Consider the following 22236-nt stretch of genomic DNA (forward strand, 5'->3'; position numbering starts at 1 on the left):
ATATATATATATATATATATATATATATATATATATATATTAATATTAATTATTCAATTGCATAGTAAAAATGTGATTATAAAAGTATTATTGGTACATGTATTAGTGAAACATGCAGACGTATACACATACATTTAATGTAATGAATTTTAAGTATCTAATATAAACCTAATTGTAATACTAAAAATTGTCTTATAGTTTTATTTTTAACAAACGCCCTTCTCTTGAACCTATGCAAACCACTTTTACAATGAATTGACAACATACTAACACACAGTATACATTTAATTTTATAATTAATCATTTTAGCAACATTTATTTTAATTTTTTTTTTTTTTTATTAACCTTGGTATATAAAAAAAATGGATTTTTGATGCCACAACACGACCAATAATCGTGTTGCATAAATAAACGACATTTTATCTTGTTTTTTGACGCTACTTTACAGCAATTTACGGCAAAATCTCGTTCTCAAGCCAAATACCTGAATAACAATCGATGCAAATTAAAACTACACATGTACTATATTTAAACAGGAAAAGGGGTTTAATTCTTAAATCGAGTTATCACCAGTAACAGACGGTACATGGGAAATGTTAAATTTCAAAACTTGTTCTGATCAACCGATTATATAATTTATGCTGTACAATAGTGCATACAAAATCTTTGCATACATACACATTATAATTTTTTATTATTATTGTAATAAAGTATTGCATGACAATGGAGATTTTTTTTTAGTGCTCACTAAAATTTACTATTTTTAGTACGATGACTTCTTCAAAATAATAATAATAAAATAATAATATTTTCGAGAATTTATTTAAAGTCAACAAAATAAATTCAGACATAGTTTAACAACTGGTTTTCAATTAAATATTTCAAAATGAATAAACGCTATAATGATTTTCAAAGCTAAAAATTAATCGGTTTATTGACCCGCAGATTCCAAAGCAATAATTATGCGTATTATATTATTTTATTATTCTAACTGATGATTAAATCAAATCATTACGCTACATATTATATGTAAACAATGTACGTATATTATTGTTAAATTTTGCAAGATGTATGTTTAACACTTCAAAATTTAACTTCTACACAATTTGTACATAAATACTTTACCAAACGTAGGCGTTGGATTAACGAGGTCGCTGTTTTCATTCCTTTATTTATTGAAAAACCACTCCAGGATAATTGCCTAGGTTCGATAATCGTAAATCAAAATACGCTTTTTGACGAAACGAGTAGGTCGTATTGAACTTTTGGGGTGTGTCATATACGTCACTTCAGGCTGCCATTGAATTTACTATTAATATTTACCATTGGATAGACACGTATATATTATATATTTTGTTATGTCTAGTGTATACGTGTGTGTATATATTTGTACAAGTTTATATTGAGTTTCTAACTTTAAAACGACTAAAGGTAATCAACTGCTTAACAACCATGGTGACTTTATATAGTCTACATTCGTTGAAGTATATCTTTCTTGCCGAAAACTTAATCAAAGAAAAACGTCCAATAAAAAGCATCCCTTTAATAGACATTTATTTTGGAAATATAAACGTTAAATAAAAATAAGATGAACACAAGTTGCAGTAATGCATGAAGTATAATACAATAATCAAATTATAACTATTGAACTCTGAAAACGATAAATAAAATATTATTTAATTTTTATTTAACTGCTTTAAAAATAAAAAAAATTGTCAATAATTTATACATAAAACCTCAAATTATTGCGGAGTCATGGGTTTAAATTTTAATGCGTTAATTAAAAATGTATAATACACACAAATTAAATATTGAGTTTATTATTATTATGATAATATTTAAACGTAATTTTAACTGAAGTTTAAATTCACTTATTGTTTTTAACCTAAATACTTGAAAATTGTATTTATATCATGCCTATAGTGATTAATATTAAAAAAAAAAAAAGAAAAATTATCTCTATGTATAACATGAAACGTTTAATAGTGCATTCGGTCCCTAATTTAGTCCTCGTACAACGGATGTTTGTTTAGCACAGGGTTACTGAATGTGTTAAACAGATTAGTCTCCTCATGTAGTCGTGTATAAAAACAAGGAATAAATTAGCAAAAAAACTAAACTGGACCTTTCTGCTTTGGTACACGAATAATTATACATTTTTCCCAGTACACGCATTTAAAATAAAATGTGTGTTTTGTTTAAAAATGATAAAATAGACTATTTATCGTATAATATCTTAATCGACTTAAATTACTAAATGGTATAAAGGTCATCTACTTTTTTCGAATATTTTCTTTAAAACACACACTGTTAAACATTTTCTAAATAAAATAAATAATTTATCCTGTTTTGTTACGAAGAACCATATGCTTCGAGTCGAAATGACAAACCTACAACAACATGACCAATTTATTCTCGTTTTTCTTTGAAACCTACGCAGTATTTGTTTAGTCTTCAAAGCGTATTATAGTTATCAGTATTTGACTTCCACGCATCCCCGTGAAAAAAGAGAGGAGAGTGGAAAAAGAACAAGCAAAAAAATTAAATAGCAATAAAAGCATAGCATAAAATACATTGTGTGTAAAGATCGGCTAGTCGTACATCAGATTACCAGACATTTTTATCGCAGAGAAAACGCACACAAATCAATACGATATCAATATAATTCTGCAAGCACCTGAATTTCAAGTTTTTCAATTAACGTACGTGTAGTTTAGCAGAACAAATAAATAAAACAAACCACAGAATGTCATTCGAATTGTGCAAAAGTGTGAACAAAACTACTCGATATTGTTTTGTTATCTAATACGAGTGGTGCACGAACCTTAAGTATTTACATTATATCGATTTCGCGTTAATATTACGTACGCATATAGCATGTATAAACAAAACTCGTTTATACTATCACTGACTTATTTCACAATCGCATAGATACTTTCAGCGAAATAAAACAAAGAAATGTAAGTATACATTTATATATATACATACTATAATCGAATGTAAAATGTTAGTACTTAATTTTTAATATAATATATTATTATTTATATTATTCTATGTCGAAATTACAGTGACGCAAATAAATGAAAATATATTAATAGTACGAATTTTCGGATGAAAATTAAACATGTAATTTTTCTAAATACGACTAAACAGCAAACGGTCAGTTTAAAACAAATACGATGGACGGACTGCGATATGAAATATAATATTATATCGATCGTCTTAAGACAAAAGGAACTAAGCGAAACATTTATTACTTTTAGAAATAATGAAATCTTAATGTTCGAGCGAGTGTATATTATTTAATATATATATAGAAATATTGAGTTATTATCACTTAGAACCAAAATAAAAATGTAATATTTCATCTTCTTGAATGTACAAATGTTTTTGGACTTGCGAGAAAACGGTTATATTGTCTGGTGATTCATACAGTGTTTATTTTCCAAACGTCGGTCGCTTAGTCCATTTTTTCGTAGCTGTGCTGTCGATTAGAATTATCGATACGTTTGAGCTAAATTGTTATTAAATAGTTTATATGCTGCCGTCGTTTATACTTTTAAAAGAAATTATCATTATATTTGTCGATAGCAAAACGTTTTTAAATTGCAATACGAAGGTGTGAAAGCTACGAAAAATAAACTACGTGAAAAATGAAGTAATGTAACCTGACCGGCGCGTGCTTTTTATTCGGATAAATATTGATACCAGCAACGCAACAAATTTGAACCAAAACTTGCGAATTCGACATGTATAAATTCTATGGCGTCCGATGAAATTAAAAAGAAATATTAAAGAAATATTTCGAACAATTGCGTGTTCAGGATTGTCGGAACAGCTACGTGAACCTGTGTGTACATGAATGGCGGGGATGATCACAATAGACCAAGTTCAAAGGAGACGACCGAGGCAGTGGCGGTGACAACAATTTTGTGAAATGAACTGGCAAAATTGGTGCGATAAAGCAAGCAAGCGCAGGCAGCAAGCAGCAGCAGTAGCGTGACCAGACGTCCGGTTTGTCCCGACCAAGAATGAATACAATATTATTGGCATAATAGCATTCCGATAATATGTTGGAACGATGAAAAGTGATGGAATTCTCAGTATTAACGTAGCAAAAATTAGCCGTGTATAACTGTAGTTGTTCATATATGCTTACAAGACATATACGACATATATTACATAGGTGCAACACTTCTCTCGTCCCCTCTCGCTCTATCTGTCTTTCTTACATTAGTCCCAATGTCCTTTCTCGGGTAACAGTGATTCAGTAGCATGAAAAATCCTATCTTCACATGAGGCAAATACAAATACATTTTCCTATTACCATCTCAGCAGGTAATAAACGTTTTTTAAAGGGCTGCAACACGATGGTGCAATTTTTCCTTTTTTGATCCGACTAATTATGCCACGATTTTGCAAAAATTTGCAACACGATTGCGCCCCAATCCTTTTTTACCCAATAAAATCACAATTCCATTGCGCACCAAATTACATGTATATATACTATGTATAATAATTTATATACAACATAAAATAATATATACAATACATACTTTCTATATATAATTTTCATATGCATACACTCAAATTTATTACCTGTTAATTCATACATTTTTTCCCCAATTATTACAAGCTTAAGACCGTCAACAAATTATTATCGTTGGCTTGGTTAAAAATTGTTTATTTTTAAATTATATGTATGCTAAATGTATTTACTGACATGGTTAATAGCCGACATTTTTTTTTAATAAAAATTGTTTTTTTTCTATACTGATAGTCATTAGTCAATATTTTTATTATAACCATCATTAGCTTATAATCAACTTTTCATTTCGATTTTGAAAAAGTGCATTTTGTGAATTACTAGTTAGAGTGCATGTATATACAAATTATAGTAATTATGTATTGTATACATTATTTTATGTTGTACATAAATTATTATACATGGTACATATACATATAAATTGGTGCATAGGTTGTCAGCATGGCATGTTTTTGATACTTGGTAAAATAAATTGTTTAGGAATTTGATGAGACTGACTCTGGGCCAGAATCATCTTAAAAAAGACACAGTTCTCCCAGCTCTCCCCTAGCTCGGTGTCTGAATGGACCGAAACACAATTTGTAACGTGTCTGGATGCCAATGCAGTGTTTTATGGAGAATATTATCCCGGAACCAAACCACTCCCGAAAGCTTTGAGTATTTAGCGGTCATCACGCGTATCGGTATTATAATAATATTCAGACTACAATATTATGATTATATGATTATTATAATTATTAGTTTATTAACATGTGTGTGCTGCTATTGGAAACATACGAGTGCTCTCGAGAACACACCTTGTCTAATACATATTAATCGCAATAACGCACAATTCAAACCCACGTAATTACTTTACGGCAACCACAATCGATCCGTTTGAAACGTGTTATAACATCAAATAGTTTTAATTTTTAATTATTCTAACTTAGCTCTACAGATATTTTTATTGACCTAAAAAAGACTATATAATAAAATAAAAAAACTTTTTACACTCACTTCGTGATTAATCATGTGATAAAGAAGATCGTATACCGAAACCTTAGAAATAAAAGTTCAGCAGCCATATTTGTGCCCTACCATGTTTTATTTTAATACCATTTTTCAGTGATTGATATTATGACGATATTTTATTTCGGCAAAACTATATAATACTTCACAATTCAAAACGAATTTCGCACTCCTAGTTTAAATAGTTTTAATGCCAATAGCGTTTTAAACAATACGTATTTTTTTTTTTTTTTTAGTTTAACTCATCTTTGCGCTATACTTACATTTTAAATATAATTTTACTTTAAAAGGTCGGACTCTTGACCATTTTACATCGCGATACAATATACATAATTTTTATTCTTTTATATTAAACATGTACTAGCTTTAGACCTCAAATAAAAAAAAAATTGTACAAGGGGATACAGAAAATATATCCTAACTAAATGGAATGTATTCTGTAGACGACAAGATTATAGATATTTATAACTCAGAGTTGTAATTTACTGTAAGATTAAACACTTTTAATTTTTAATTGATTATGCTTTTGATCTAAGATATAATATTTTATATACTATTTTGGAGTTAAGATTTATTATTTAGGTTAAGATTTGAGGTTAAAATTATTTCTATTGAATTAATATGATACTTGTTAATAGATTATAATAAAAACAAATTACTTATGTAGTGCTTAAAATCTTTACTCTGTATAATTATTTCTCGGAGAAACTTTGCCATAGAGAGTCATTAAAATATAATTTACTCTCTGGTTAAATATAAATTAAAAATTATTATTCAGAAAAACTTAAATAACTTTAAGGACTACATCATAAATTGTATATACAACTATTTTGACATAATTTATTTTATGAAAAACTGCATAAAAAAGAATAATTATTAGATAATATTAAAAAGAGAAAAGAAAAGAGATAGAAAAATATGGAAAAAAATGATTATTCACAATTAAGTGATGAGTAAAAACCTATTGGGCTTATTTAATTTGAAAACATTCTGTAGATTAAAAACAAATCGAAAATGGTAGACCATCCTGTTGAACTTTTCAAGTGTTTATAGTATTCGGGGGACTAATGTAGTATGAAATGGTCTTATTTTTGGCACGATCACTGGAATTTTTTCTCGCGACAGATTTATTGGGAAGCCAGACACCCGTTCTTCACTCGGATTCTAATAAGAAATTTCCTGTTGCCAATGGTACATAAACGCTTCTCACTCGTTCTGTCTCTCGTTCTCTTTCTATCTTTCACTCTTTTTTTTTTTATGCCCGGTAAAAATAAACCAACTGTATGGCGACATTCCATTCCGAGGTACACGCTAAAAATGCATCGTTAGCCGCCGTGCATATAATATTGTCATACATATAAATCGTTGGCCTTAACTCTGTACTATCCATTTCCATCTTAAAATATACAGTGATTATTATACCGCTTATAACTGCTCTGTAATAAACTCGTTCATCTTTCGCTGATTATAGACTAATAATTACAACTTTACGTTTGTATTTGTAACGGTTCTTTTAAAAATCTAAAAGTACCTTCTATAAAATGGTTGAATTATATTTATTTATGGCGTATAAATAATAGTTTTAAATTATCATACTCTGCCATATAAGAACAAATAAACCTTAGCCAATAGTAGTACTATACGTTGTATACAAGTTAAAGTTTACAAAAACATTTTACAACAATAACTTTTTTAATATTTTTATTTTAAATTCATACAAAAAAAAATAAATAAACCTTATAACTAATTCTGTTTTCAATTTTTTTTTCATTACATTTAAATTTCATGTGTACCTTCAATCAGATTTTTCAAACTCAACTGCGATTTCTAATAAAACAAATTATATTTTCATAGCGTTTCCAAAATTATTTCGAATTAATTCCATTTTGATCACTTCCATAAAACTGTTTCTATTTTAATTTTTATTTTTTCGACTTGCACATAAATGTGTGTTAAAGAAATGAGAAAAAAATCGCATCCTAATAAATTGACCTAGTTTGGTTGAAACAAAATAGTGATGAGTAGGGAACGGATTTATATGTAATAAAAATACAGAAATATTTACATATATATGTAAGTATAATTTATAAAATATGTGCTAAAAACATCCAAATATGTGGGGTGAAAAAGTGATTATTATTATTAAATTATCAAAATGATTTGTTGCAATTATTACAATATCTTTTAAATTATCAAATGTTAAATGTCGCCTATTAGGTATCAAAATATTTTTAAAACGGCGAAATTATCGTTTCATATCAACCGATGTATAAAAGCATATTTCAAGTGCGTACTATCAGAAGGCGATAATTCCAGATTTTTAGAAGGGTGTCTGTCACTCATTATGTCATTGATTGTTTTAAAATCAATATTGCCTGGAATTTTTTTCTGTAACAGCATGAATTTTCTTTTTTACAACATCTATTGGTCCGCTTACGAGTTTTAATCGCTGATTCAACAATTTGCATACTATCATTTGGGGACATATTTTTTATTAATAATTTTGTTAAATTATTTTTAATTAAAATTAAATTATTTTCAATGTTTCATTTAGCATAATATTTTGAGCTTTTCCAATAGCGATAGAAGTTTCTGGATCTAATTTTAAAATAATTTCTTGTATTTTCATACGAAAAAGACGTATGAATAATGAAATGATAAAAATATGATTAAAAATATTTAAAAATTAGTGAAATATGTAAAAATATGTAATTATACTAAAATATGTAAAAATATGTAAAATAAAAGTATCATCATTTTAATAGGAATGATTTAAATCATAAACATTTCTTATCAAATCTTAAATATCTCGTTTTAATAAAAATATGTATTTACATATAAATCCGTTCCCTAGTGATGAGAAAAATGCATACAATTGTATATTATGCTGTCATTACTCATATTTCTTATATTGCCACTGATTCGCTTGAATAACATTCATTTTTTTTATTACTACGCACAAGATATTCAATAAAAAAAAAACATTCGTAACCACATGATTTTCTGTTCTCGTTATAAAATCGGTAGAACTCGGTAAAACGCTTCAAACGCAAACAATTATCTATTATTTTAACGTTAACAATACAATAACAACCAAACACTAAAATAATTTCTAATAACATTTTTCACTATAAAACATAAATTTTCGAACTGTTAACGAGTGGATGGTAAACTATAGTGAACGGGGTAATATATCCACAGGGATCTCAATTTAACGTGTACTTCGCCAACGCACCTCGTTAACGATATACAAATCGATCGAATACTTCTTATTGTTCACGCATGACCCTCCACATTGTTAGGGTTCTACTTGTAAATATAGGCAAATATGGACTGTTAGGTGCAACGTGCACTCGCACACGTGACTGTGTGTGTGTGTGTGTGTGTGTGTGTGTGTGTGTATGAATGTGAACGTGCGTATGTGCGTGCGTGCGACGTGTGAGCATGTGAAACCACGCGAGCTGGAACCGGTCCAAATATGGTAAATCGAGTTTAGTATCGGAAGGGTTGCGTTTGTGTATACGCCTACGTCTGTATATCTATATGTATACTTGCAAGTCTGTGTTTGTGTGTGCGCGCGCGTGTATGTGTGTGTGTGTGTGTGTGTGTGTGTGTGTGTGTGTGTGTGTGTGAAAGGTGCCGGCAGATCGGAATTCCTCTTGCTGAACCAATGGAAGTCCAGCATTTCATTTAGATGAGTCATACCTTGCACCGGTCCTTATCCCAAAGATATGCGTTTTGTGATCTCAGGTGGCGCTACTAGGCGCACCGAATCGTCTGGTCGCGGTGTTACGGATCCTTACATCCACCACCAAAACGTACAGCCATTCAGAAAAATCGCGTCACAGATATCTGATCACCCCGAGTCATTGATATCTGAGAAATTACCAGTACCGGCACTGAATTCCATGAGTTCGGACCACCTGGTTTTTCGTTTTATCTTTTAGAAATGTGGGAGGGTACATATTATTTAAGTCTATCGCTATTCCGATTATTTTCTTTATAAGTTATGTACATGGCCAAGATACACAGTTAATTGAATTAATTTTGATCTCATATTATTGTAATAATCATAACAAATTCACGGGATTTTGATAACTCGATTTTATATACAAATATTAAGGAGCTTGAACAATAAATGGTCTTAAATTAAATAATAACAGACAATTATTTTAAATCAGTCCGGTTTTAATGATGTAAAATTTTAAAACTCAAATCAAGGTGAATACATAAATAATAATTTATGTAAAATATATTTTTAAAACGTATCAAGTCTAAAATTTCCCAACACTTGAGTTAATATTCTATGATTAACAAATTTACTATATTTTGATGTTACTGAAATTTAAATTATAATATATATAATAAGCTGTCATCAATAAAGTATCACTTACATTGTTTTGTATATCGGAAGCGTGATTCATTGCATACATGATAGCTTCGGATATCCTGGAATGTAAGGACCTGAGCAGATCCTCTAAACACACTGAAGACTGTCCATTATTTATGGCAGACACCAAACGGTCGACAGCCTCATAATAGCCAGTCCACGGTGCGTCCAGGTGTGCCGTCTCTCTAGCTAGACATCCACGAATTACATTCACACACAACCCATGACATGGTTTCGAATCTTTTCCGTCACACCATGAGCACTGTTTCATCCTAGTCAACGCAGCTACACATTGATCTCTATTTCCGTAGCCTAGCCACGACCGAGAATGTTCTGCATCAACTAATTGGCCACCATATCTAAGTAATTAATAAACATTAATTTAATTAGTTATATTATAATTATATATGTGTAAATATATTTCCGTTAAATAAGACGTGGTTTCAAAAGTTAAGAGTTATAATTGTTTAACCGACGCAATCATATTATCTGAACCAGGCCCGGCTCAAATGTATAATCATACATAGGCATACTTAAGTGTTGCCGCCTCATACATGTAAATTCAAAATCAATTTTTTTTTTTTTTTGTACATAACCAATACTAAATTAGATTTATTTCTGAGTTCATTATATTTATTTACTTGAAGTTAACAATTGATTAGATACACTCGTAGACAAGTAAACCACTAATAATTTAAATAAAACAAAATAATTCATTATCTTATTTTTTACTACACATAATTTGATATAAATAGATAATAGGAATTGTAATTTTTTATAGCATATAAATGTTAAATACCGCCCTAGGCATGGGCCTATGTCATCTGCTCCATGAGCCAGGCCTGATCTTAACTATAAAATCCAAATTTGCCTTATCTTACCTCAGCGCATGCACTAGTACGTTAGTAGCGGTAAACGTCCTCGAAATATCCTTGGCCAACATATACGGAACATCACCGAACGGTCGAATCTCAAACGATTTGCCAACTAGGCACTGAACGTAATCTTCGTCGAACTGTGAAGAATTGTCTAGTTTATCAAATGCTACGGCCACCGTTCGATACACGACTGGAAATAAGTCAGAAAACAGCTTGGACGCTGCGTCTTCTAAACTGCTCGCCGGTGTAGTTTCCGGGTCTTCGTGCACGTACCGGGACAAACGGCCGTAAAACATGTCTAAGAGACTGGTAGCTGGTCCTTCGATGCTCACGTACACATCCGCTAGAACCCGGATCGTTTTGCTTTTAGATTTCCGGATCATATGCGTCATATGGTCTGAAACAAAATGAGCTCAGTGAGTTTTTACAGTCAACTAATGAAATCAGATATACCCTTAGCAACATGCATCACGTGCAAATAATCTACGAACACATTCCAACTACAAAATTACTAAGAGGATTTTTGGTACAATAGTATGAATATATGATATTATACAAATAAAATAAAAAAATAAATACGTATATTTGAAAATATTTGGGAAATAATTATATTAATTTGCTATTTATATAATTATATGTAATACAATAATTTTGGATATAAGTAAATTATTAATACTACTTTTAAATACTGAAGTAAAAAATTATTTTCTTTAAATCATATCTAAAAATACAAGTATATTATATAATTGTAATTGCTAGTTTTATTAATTCATTAATTGATATTATCCATAATTTATATGTACAAGAATACCAAAATCAATATTAAGTAACCATTTAACTATAGAGATCTTTCATTACCTATAGATTGTGGTTTTTAACATATATTTTTATTTCTTTAGTATATTTATGTAAACTATATATAATATTTAATCAATAATAAGTCGTAATATACTGTTCGAAAAATAATTTTACTACATACGTTTGAATATAAGAATATAGGTGCATTAATAAGATAAATATTTATACATTGATAAATAAAAAATGAGGTTCAAGAAATATAGTGTACTAATATATTCTAAAAAAAAATTAAAAACATAAATAGATAGATGGATATATAATGTGTTATAACTAGTATATTAATTACAAATAATAATAAAGTATTTCTATAAATATTTAATAAAATTACAATATTAGGTGATGTTAATATTTAGTTATTGTGTAATTGTTCATATATAAACATGAAATATCAACTCTATACAATTAATGTTAAAAAAATGAAATAAGAATTATTGTTAACATTTTGTATAAAATAGTGTCACAATAATAAAACGTCGGACTGTCAAACTAAAATAATCTTAACTTATTATTTATCATAACGATAAGTGAAAAATAAATGGATCTAGTATTCTAGGTAGGTATAACATCTTAATTGGAGGATTATTTTTCTATGATTTTATATGTTATAAAAATACAATATACGTTGCCGATCTACAGTTAATCTATTTTTACACGTGATATTTGTGAGCAAAATATCGTTTTTTAATTTTTTTATTTAATAAAAATAGAAACAAAACAGAATTTTATTTGAAAAACTATTCTCTGAAAAACGAAAAGATAATTCATTTTTTCTTTATAAAATGAAAAATATTTATTTATAATCAATGAATTGATAGGTGACAAGAAATCTTATGGTTTGAATAAATTTGAAATTATTAACATCGTAGGAGAAGAGAAACTTATATTAACCATTGAAAAGTTGTTACAAACTTACTATTTTACGTTAAAAAAGACAAATTACACGATGTACTAAATGAGATACAATAACCCATTAACATGGGTCATAGTAGTAAGCGTCGAATTTTATGGATTTTTAATTGTATCTTACTGTATTTCATTTATATTTTGATATTTCAAAAATTACACATTAGCCGACTAATTTCGACATTAACCAAATGTTTACATTACTCATAATGTATATATATAACCTAACCTATATATATATATGTGTGTGTGTGTGTGTGTGTGTGTGTGATCATTGAATTATAATATATAATTAAATATATTGCATAAATGTCTAATGATTCTTAGACTAATTAATCATAATTTTGCAGTAAGTAATGTGCATGACAATTTTAAGATGAATTAAAACGATTCATTATAAAAGAGTCGACCACGAAATATTATAATCTGCTAATGTTGCGGGGTGTGTAAATGAAAACATGAATATGTATCAGAAGCTGTTACATTAGAACTTCTACATCTAATCGATTGACTACGGTCATTGAAACGGTTCATTTGTTAGGAGGACGAGTAATGGGATGGGTTTAATAAGCCGGTAGGATAAAGAAAAAGAAAATAAAAGCAGATTATACGAAATAGAATTAAAAGTAGAAGGAAAGAAAAAGAAACAATTGAATGGGACCCGATCTGAGCTGGAATGCAGTTTACCAGTGCCCGGAGAACCGGTGGCCGGGGGTCTATCTCCGGAATGCGGCAGCCTGTGTTGTGCGAGTTCCAAAAAGGACGTTTATTCACCATCATTCGTCAACCAGGGTGAAAATATATACGCTGTTTGAATTTATAGGATACATTGTTTACGGAGAGTATCAAATACGACAAAGATACGCCGAACGTTTACATGAATAAACCGGCTACACTGCAGTGAGTCTGAACAAAACAAAAACGAATGGCCTGCAAAAAAAATAGATAACCGGCGAAGTAAAATTTCTTTGGACCATTCTGTATACATCACCATATAAAATATATCTCAAACGCATATTATCGACTTATATTGAAAACTTATAACACAAAAATACACCCCCATCGAGTGCCATAATTATTTGTAACCGACTAATTTTGGTACCGTGCTGTATATTGTTATGTTATATATGGTTTTTGGTTATCTGTGAAAAAAAAGGTCAGACAACGATCTTGTCTATATAACATAACCCCTGAAGATGGTTATCAGTAGGTGATTATTAAATTGTTTTTTATGTGTTATATTGGGATAAACTGTCATTTTACTATCTGTAAGATATTTTGCCGAAGGCGGTTCACACACCAAAACATTATTAGGTTAACCGTTTTATTATCCTTCAATAACATAATATTATATTTGTAAAATTATTTACGGATTTATTGAATAGTAGAACATCAAGACTGTTTAAATTTAAAAAAAAACTGAATTTTTTATATCGATTTAAGATATTCATTTCAGAGAAAAAATTTAAGGACACATCAAATTAATTAACTTATAATATTTTTTTTTCAATTTTATATTAAACAGATGTAATTAAAAACTGTGTCTACATCTAAGCGACGAAAAGCTTATAAAATTTCTGCATTTAATTTGTATAAAATAACTTAAAATAATTGTTCACCTATTATAAAATTAGGTTGTAATCATTACTTATTAAGGACAATCCTAAAAGTAATAGTTTTGAAATTTAAATAATAGTTTTTGATTATTATAATTAATAATTTTATTAGAGAAAGGTAAGAATTTTGACAAAAAATAAAATTAACTTTTTAATATTAATTCTTCGTTATACACAATATGTACATCAAATTCATAATATGATTATAAATTAATATAGATATGTCATTTTTTAGATAAGGTATTGTTTTAAAAATTTAGTATTATCAAAATAGCAAAATAGGTTTGTACTATATAAAGAGTATACTCCAAGCATAAGACATCAAAATTGTTCATGTTTTACATTTAAAAATTTTTTAAAAATTATCATAACAGTTCAATCTAATAATTAATTTCTTATAAATCACAAATAAACATAGTACATTAGTAATAACTATATTATTACACACATAATCAGGAAAATATTTAATCACAAAAAAGGATCAGTTAAACCATATTGATTTACCTTTAAACTAATAGATTTTAATGTAAATGTACGATTTAATCAAAATAGAAAGTTATCCTTGATCTTTTTCCTAGGGCATTAGATTTATACGTGTAAATTAAAATCTGACTCTTGTATAGGAATAACTGTTCATTCATTCATGAATACACCGTTTAGTGATCATTGACTTTTTTTTCTGATAAAGCCGTAAAATTATATTAATAATAATAAAATGAAACTCTTATAGGTCACATTGGTTTTTTTTTTATTGTCCGTCTATACACATAACGCATAAAATGGGGCGTGTGTCCCCAGAATATTATTTTTTGTTTTTTTTTTTTTTTGTTTACCTTGTAAGTGATGGGCGGTAGAATTGAGCAGGTCATAAACAAAACTCGCTTGCCCAGCCAGGTGTCTCTTGTATTCATTGTCCACCATATCTATCAACTGAACCTCGGTGGCAGCATTGCAACAGCTCTGCTGTGACTGACATACTTTCAAATTGTTTCCTGAAAATAAGAAAAACCGATAAATTATTTCCAAAAGTATTCTTTTAATTCATAAATCGAGAATGAAAGGTAATAAAACTTCATGTAATTTTTGACTCTTCAATCAAACAACCCGTTGTTGACGATGGTAATTTATTATAGTTACAGTCAATACGTCTAAACTGTAGTAAAACACGCTGTGGACTATAGCCAAAATACGATTTCAAATCCCTAGTAGTTATAGAAGCTGGGGATTATTTGTATTTTTTTTTGTTTTTATATTTATTCATTATTTTAACCTCAATCGACTGTAATATTCTAAATTTAACTTAAAGATATATACAATTTGCCCTCGAAGAAATGAAATGATAAATACAGAATATCCTAATAATTTATACTTAACTCAATCACAATAATTCAATTGCTTACTGTACCTGTATGTGCATTATGTAAAGTAAATGTTAAATTTTAGTTAAAAATCTACATTTACAGTTATCAAGATATTAATAGATTAATCGTACACAAGTACACAATTTTAAACAGATAAATAAATGTACTAAAATTAATTAATACTCATTAAGAGTTTTAAATCAACAATTTAATTTTAAATTCTTGAATAAAATCCTACTAAAATTAATTTTCTAAATTATGTTTGTGCTCAAAACCCCGCTTACGTATTATTTTCGTATATTAATATCAGACTTGATTCCTACAAAAACATTAGAGGAATTAAGTAATTGGGCCAAGAGCCAAAGGTAAACTGGAACTGTAAAATTTCAAAACAGTCATATTTATTTAATATGCTAGTATAATGAACCGAACTGTTTCCTTGAAATAATAATGATAACATTAGACTGTGATTCCCATATTCTTCTCAATAAATCAAACTTAAAGGTTAAAATTACAATTACAAATTTAACTGACAATTTTAAGCCTTGAAAATAACAAATTAACCAAATTATAATTTAAACCATAAGCAATAATATTTTAAATATTATATTATTAAACTGGTTACATTATTCATATTGCAAATAAAAATTTAATAAAACTAATAAGAACTTGCAATATCTATTTATCAATTTATGATGAATATCATAACTAAGATCTGTTCCGTTAAAAATAATTCAAATATAACTGAATTCAAAATATAATGCATAAATAAATAATCAAATTATTAATGCATAGAAATAAATGAATAATTAATAAATAAATAAATGAACAAATTATACCAAAAAAAAAAAAAAAATACATTATATAAATATAAGTAAGTAGTAAATATAAGTATACAAATTCAATAAAATCATAACTTTATTAACTCTAAATATACCTGACGATGAATTTTTTATTCGAACTCGGTTGTACTTTACAAACATAATACTTCAGATTAAGCTTTTATTTATTTATTTATACATTAATTTATGAATATTAACTTTTAATTATTTTTAGTTTTAATTTATTTTTTTTAATATTTTATTATTAAAAATTATATTTAGCAATAATAAGTCCACAAGATTATTCATACTTTTTAAAATTATTAACTTGATTGATTACAATTATTATTATGAAAATTTTTTGTCATTTTATATGTATAAGTATATAAAATTAGTTACATTTTCTATAAATTATGTGTTTAAAAAAAAAAAAATTTCAATGCTTTGAACAATGTTTTCTTAAAAAACATTTTAATTTGGTTATTCTAAATTTATACTTGTATGTATGTATGTATGTATATAAGTATACTTAAAACAATTTCTGTAATTCGCAATAAAAAAAAACAGCTATAAACTATTGTTCACAAAAACAGTAATATAAGAATCATCCATCACTATCAAGAAAAATTGTTATAAATTATTTAAAATTTATTTTAGAGTAGAATTAAAGAAAACAACATTAAATTACTTTGTAGGCCTAAAATGTTGGTATATTATTTTATTTAGTAAATACTTTGTTTAATATTTATAACTTACAAGTACTTATTTTATTTTAGAAAAATGTAATTCTGCTCTATTATTTTGTAGTAAAATACTCAAAAATGGAAACACGATGACCTTTCAAATGTTTTATTAAATGTGATTTATTTAAAAGTATACAAAACAAGCAAGTAAAAATATGAGATACCAAATTATATTCTAACATTAATCTAATATGTATATCATTAAAATGTTTTCACGAATACTTTAATAGTATAAATAAATATCAATAATATAAAAATAGGAAAAATTAAATAAAGAATATTAGAAATGCAATTTTAAAAAAATTATAATTGTCTGTACTTTAGGGTATGTTATTATTTCACCTTTTTACATGTCATTTTAGAAGGTACAGTTAAAATTAATTTAAAAAATAACTTTTCTATAGTTAAATATATTAAATATGTGTATATAAACAGAAATTAAGAATGTGAACATAAACAGATGTACAAATATAACTTGAACATCTCATAAATATTAAAGTATTTCAAAAGGAAAAATAATAAATTGCAATAAAATTTCATCTTTCATAAGTTTTTACAGCTTATATAAATATATACGTAATTTTTAATTCTCAAAAAAAAAAAAAAAAAAAATCGGTACTGTAATTTCGGGCACGAGTGAATATTACCGAAAAATCCGACACCCACCTACAGTTAAGATGAATTATTATGTCCACAGTTTTTATGACGCTTGTATGTTCATGTATATGAGCCAGGAATAAAGAGGACACCCGTATATATACGTTGTTATCGGTCCCTTTAAGGGCAAAAAGAAAATAATAACTTGGCGACAATTGTGAGTGAGCCGCACGCATATAAATCTTAATGTCTTCCGTACAAAAGACTTTTTTTTTTCAATAGCACTCCGTACACTGAAGGTAGTATCGGAATGTTTGTGTGTATTCAGAGGAAATCGAGGTTAATTTTTTTTTTACAAACATTCTTCTTTTCCTCCGAAAAAGTAACTGCGAGCCTTTAGCGCCATAAAATGCTAACAATAGCCAATACGACGAAGAAAAACCGAAGGACACACCGTCACTATCCTATACTTATAGAGGTAAACAACGGGATTTTCAGAACCATTTTTTAGGATTTCTATTTTCAGATGACAGTAACAATTTTTCTCATAAGCTTTGCTATAACGAATTACAAAAAATAACTGTTTCTTTTTCTACTATATCTGTAAATAAAAAAATGAAAACAATTGTACTGTAACCCTTATAAATGTAAGGTGATACTCAATTCTAAGAGATTACTGTTACGGAAGCCAGAAGAATTATTGTTAAACGACACGTACGTATTACACATATTAGTAAACCCGTCCTTTTTGGTTTTGACGCAATGTTGACCTTATTTCAATAATAAACGCTTTTCAACTCGATTTCTTTTCAGGGTTTCGTTGGAACATTAGAACACTTTTTGTTCCGTTTAAATTTCTCTTATGTATTAAAAGCTAATTTCCCAATTGAATACCACAATAGAGGCGTGTTACACTTTTCAATTCTCAAATCAATATAATCAAGTGCAGATCTCAACATTATTAGTATTACTTTTTAAATAATGGATGCTTAGAAAAATAATTAAATAATGGATCATTGATTTCTAAAAAAAAATTATCTACTAATTATTTTCTGAAAACTATTGATACATACAAGTGTGTTAATAAAAACTAACAAAATAGTTAAACACTTATTTAAAAAATATTGTATGGAGTTCAAAGGTTTTTAATAGTTATATATAAACGAAACCAACATAAAACCCAAGCATTGAATTACCATACACTGTAATATACAATAAATTATGATTGCAATTTATGAAATAAGCTATTGAACAGTTAAATAAAAAACCTATAGATCTTGAATAAAAATAAGTGTAGGTATACTTTTTCTATTGTAAACACTATTATAAGTGTTATGTTTTAAAATTTGAAAAATTTCTTATCCTTAATAATTCAATTTAACACATTTTATTGTTATTCGCGCGGACATTAAAAAATCTAAATACTTTTCGTTAATAATCATATACAATACTTATCTCTTCGTGTGTAATTATACCACACAGTCACGAAAAAACATTTTTATTTTAACTATTTATCTTAATAAATGTTTGCGTACCATTAGTACGTTCTGCTGCCAATGTGAGTCGAGAGAAAAATCAATTTGAGCAGGTTCGTTAGCACACCACCGTAAGTTACCTCGGTCGAAATTCGGCTTCAGATACTAGTATTTCAATGACGCAATTGTTTTATATCGTGTCACTGCGAACGCTTCTGACTCTAAGACAATGTTTTCGATAAGGACATGTACATTGGACTCGTCACGTTTAACGGACACATGTACCCCCTCCTCCACGTGATAGAAGAATATCAATTATCTCAAAATATATATAATTTTTTTTTTTTTACTGTTTAAACTAGAAAAAATTTCCTAAATGACGGACGCTCTTACGGGAAGGCGAGAGGGATTCGTAGGGCCGGTTAAACGACTTGGGGGCACAGTAAATTTACGTGAGCAAATCGAGGGCGACCGCGCACAGGCGCCGGGCAGGCGGATCTGGGGCCGCCGCGGCGACTGCAAAATCGATTCAATATTACTCTCCTCTTCTTTTGTGTACAAAAACTCGCTGCCGCCACTCCGTGATTCTAGGTCAACATACATATCAGTGTGTCGCCGCTTGATGCAGTGCCGACGGCGGCGGCCCAGCAAAAGCCATTAGTCTGACGGTAACTCACCCCCACTACTATCGGAAGGCGAGAGTCAGAGTTCTACAATTGTTTAGCAGGAAAATCAAGACTTAATGGACTTTTCATGGCCAAGGGATGGAGCACTACGATACGATGGCTGGAAGTTAGAGGACTTGACCAGTTTTTCAAACACTTATTACCGAAGAAGAGATAATATTTTACCACAAACACTGCTTTATTCATGTTTTTTTTTATTTACAAACATCCGCAAACAAGTACTTCTTTCAACATAGTTTTTCGCACACGAGCATAAAATCTACAACTGGATTCGAATGCTAACTTACATTCAGCAATTAAGATTTACCTGAGATTATTAATCTACATTCGGTTATCGTCGAAACGTATTTTATACACCTAAATACCGTTATGTTGACATCATCAACGATGATTAGTTGTTGAACTCATTATCAACAATAACCAATCATTAAAATCAGGATTATCTTGTTTATCCGACTATAAATAATTATAATGCATGTTAAACCTTTAATAAAATACATGATACTTATACAGTAATACGGATAAAACATGTATAGTTTTATAATTGTATAGTCGTTAAAAACAAAGCATTTAATATACTAGTATATTCTCATAATCAGTTAACAAAACCGAAACTTTCAATTAGTATTTAATAATGGATAAATTTATTTTTATGATAAATAATTTGACATTGAAATTAAAATGTGTACACTTAATATAATATAATTGCTAATTTACTATAAAGTTATGATTTACTGAATTAAGATAATATTAAATTTAACATTGTGTATCCACAATTAGTTTGTAATAACTGGTCTAGTTATAAGTTTATTATTATTATGTTTTATAACGGCATATTATGCAATTATAAGAAATAATACTAATATTGTATACTATTTAGAGTTGAGTTATACTTATATGAAAATAATTATACCTATATAATACTAGGCAACACAAAATAACAAGCCCATAAACTAATTTTTGATCATAATTAAAATTAAAGAACTACCTACTGTAATATTATAATACAGATATTAAAATAATAATATAATATAATGCATACGATTATGCATTTTATTATTACTGGTGAACATAAGATCTTCTTCTTCTTCTTCTCCTTCGTTTTTCTCCAAACAATTTTGGGTCGACCTCCTTTGTCTTAAACCTCCACTCGTCTCGATTTTCTACCATGCATACCCTATGCATACACCAACGGCCCTCGTATCATTCTCAATCGTATCCAACCATCTCTTTTTGGTCTTCCTCTTCTTCTTTTCCTATCAACGTTAATTTTCATAACAACTTCTACTGGAAAATACAAGATCAATGACGAAAATACAATATATAATACAAATATTTTCTCGATATAAAAGTATATTATTATAGGTTAGGTTACTTTGATAATTTTATAATAATTTTTTCCAAGAATTAAAAAATCATGTTTTTTTAATCGATCAAAAATTCATCTGGCAAAAATGTAATGTTATTTGACAATATATTGAAAAATTGTATTTTTAATAAAAAATAAAATTGTTTTATGTAAGTTCTTAACTCTCGTATTTTACATATCAATATTATAATATATTAAAAATACTTAAAAAGTTTTACAAAGATTACTTCAGCTCACAAATCAAATATATCCAATGAAATGTAAAAATTACGTTTATAACTAAATATATTATAAGATCAAAGACTTAATTGTTTATACATGTATGTCATATAAATTTAAAATATATCTAAATACATAAATCTTTTTTGTTTGGATTCTTTTATAAATTAAGTAATTTGAATTTTTAGACACCATCAGAAATGTTACAAATATTTTATAACTATCTACTATTTTAATCGTATACAACAGTACCTACATATATTTATCTTATATTAAATATAAAAATTCGAATTGGGACAGTTTACGAGTACTAGGTATACTAAACCATTTAAATAATATTATTTTACTTCATATATTTTTTACTCAGCAGCAAAGCTATAATAATTATAAATTAAAGTAGATAGCAAAAATATTCAATGCTTTTTCAAATTTCATACATGGAAGTGATATTACAATACATTAACAACATCTAATTGATAATTTTCATAAAAACAGCTTCTCGGCTATTAATTATTCTAAAATTCGTATCTAATATTATTCTAATTACTATTTTAAGTTCTCGTATATGTAAAAATCATTGTTAAAAATAGTTATGAAAAATCAATTTAATTAAATTTAATACGTACATGGTTTATTTGGTTCAAATACAATCTATATATTTATATAATAAGTACATTTTTTGTCAAAGATAAAAAAAACAACAAAAATATTTAAAGTTGTTCGCAAGTGAGACAATATTAATAAAATTTATAGTTATACAATAACA

At 27.9% G+C, this 22236-nt stretch overlaps 1 protein-coding gene across 1 annotated transcript in view; it reads right to left on the reverse strand.

Annotated features, from left to right (window-relative positions):
- LOC112686030 (division abnormally delayed protein) overlaps window positions 1-22236 on the reverse strand; it is a 49958-nt gene that overhangs the window by 7345 nt on the left and 20377 nt on the right. Inside the window, exons 2-4 of the mRNA XM_025558131.1 lie at window positions 15033-15191; window positions 10826-11219; window positions 9949-10303 (exon numbers count right to left, since the gene is read on the reverse strand). Coding sequence (XP_025413916.1) covers window positions 9949-10303; window positions 10826-11219; window positions 15033-15191 — 908 coding nt within the window. The remainder of the gene's footprint in view (window positions 1-9948; window positions 10304-10825; window positions 11220-15032; window positions 15192-22236) is intronic.

Source organism: Sipha flava, unplaced genomic scaffold (genome assembly GCF_003268045.1).
Source record: "Sipha flava isolate LNK unplaced genomic scaffold, YSA_version1 2_pilon_pilon, whole genome shotgun sequence".
NCBI lineage: Eukaryota > Metazoa > Arthropoda > Insecta > Hemiptera > Aphididae > Sipha > Sipha flava.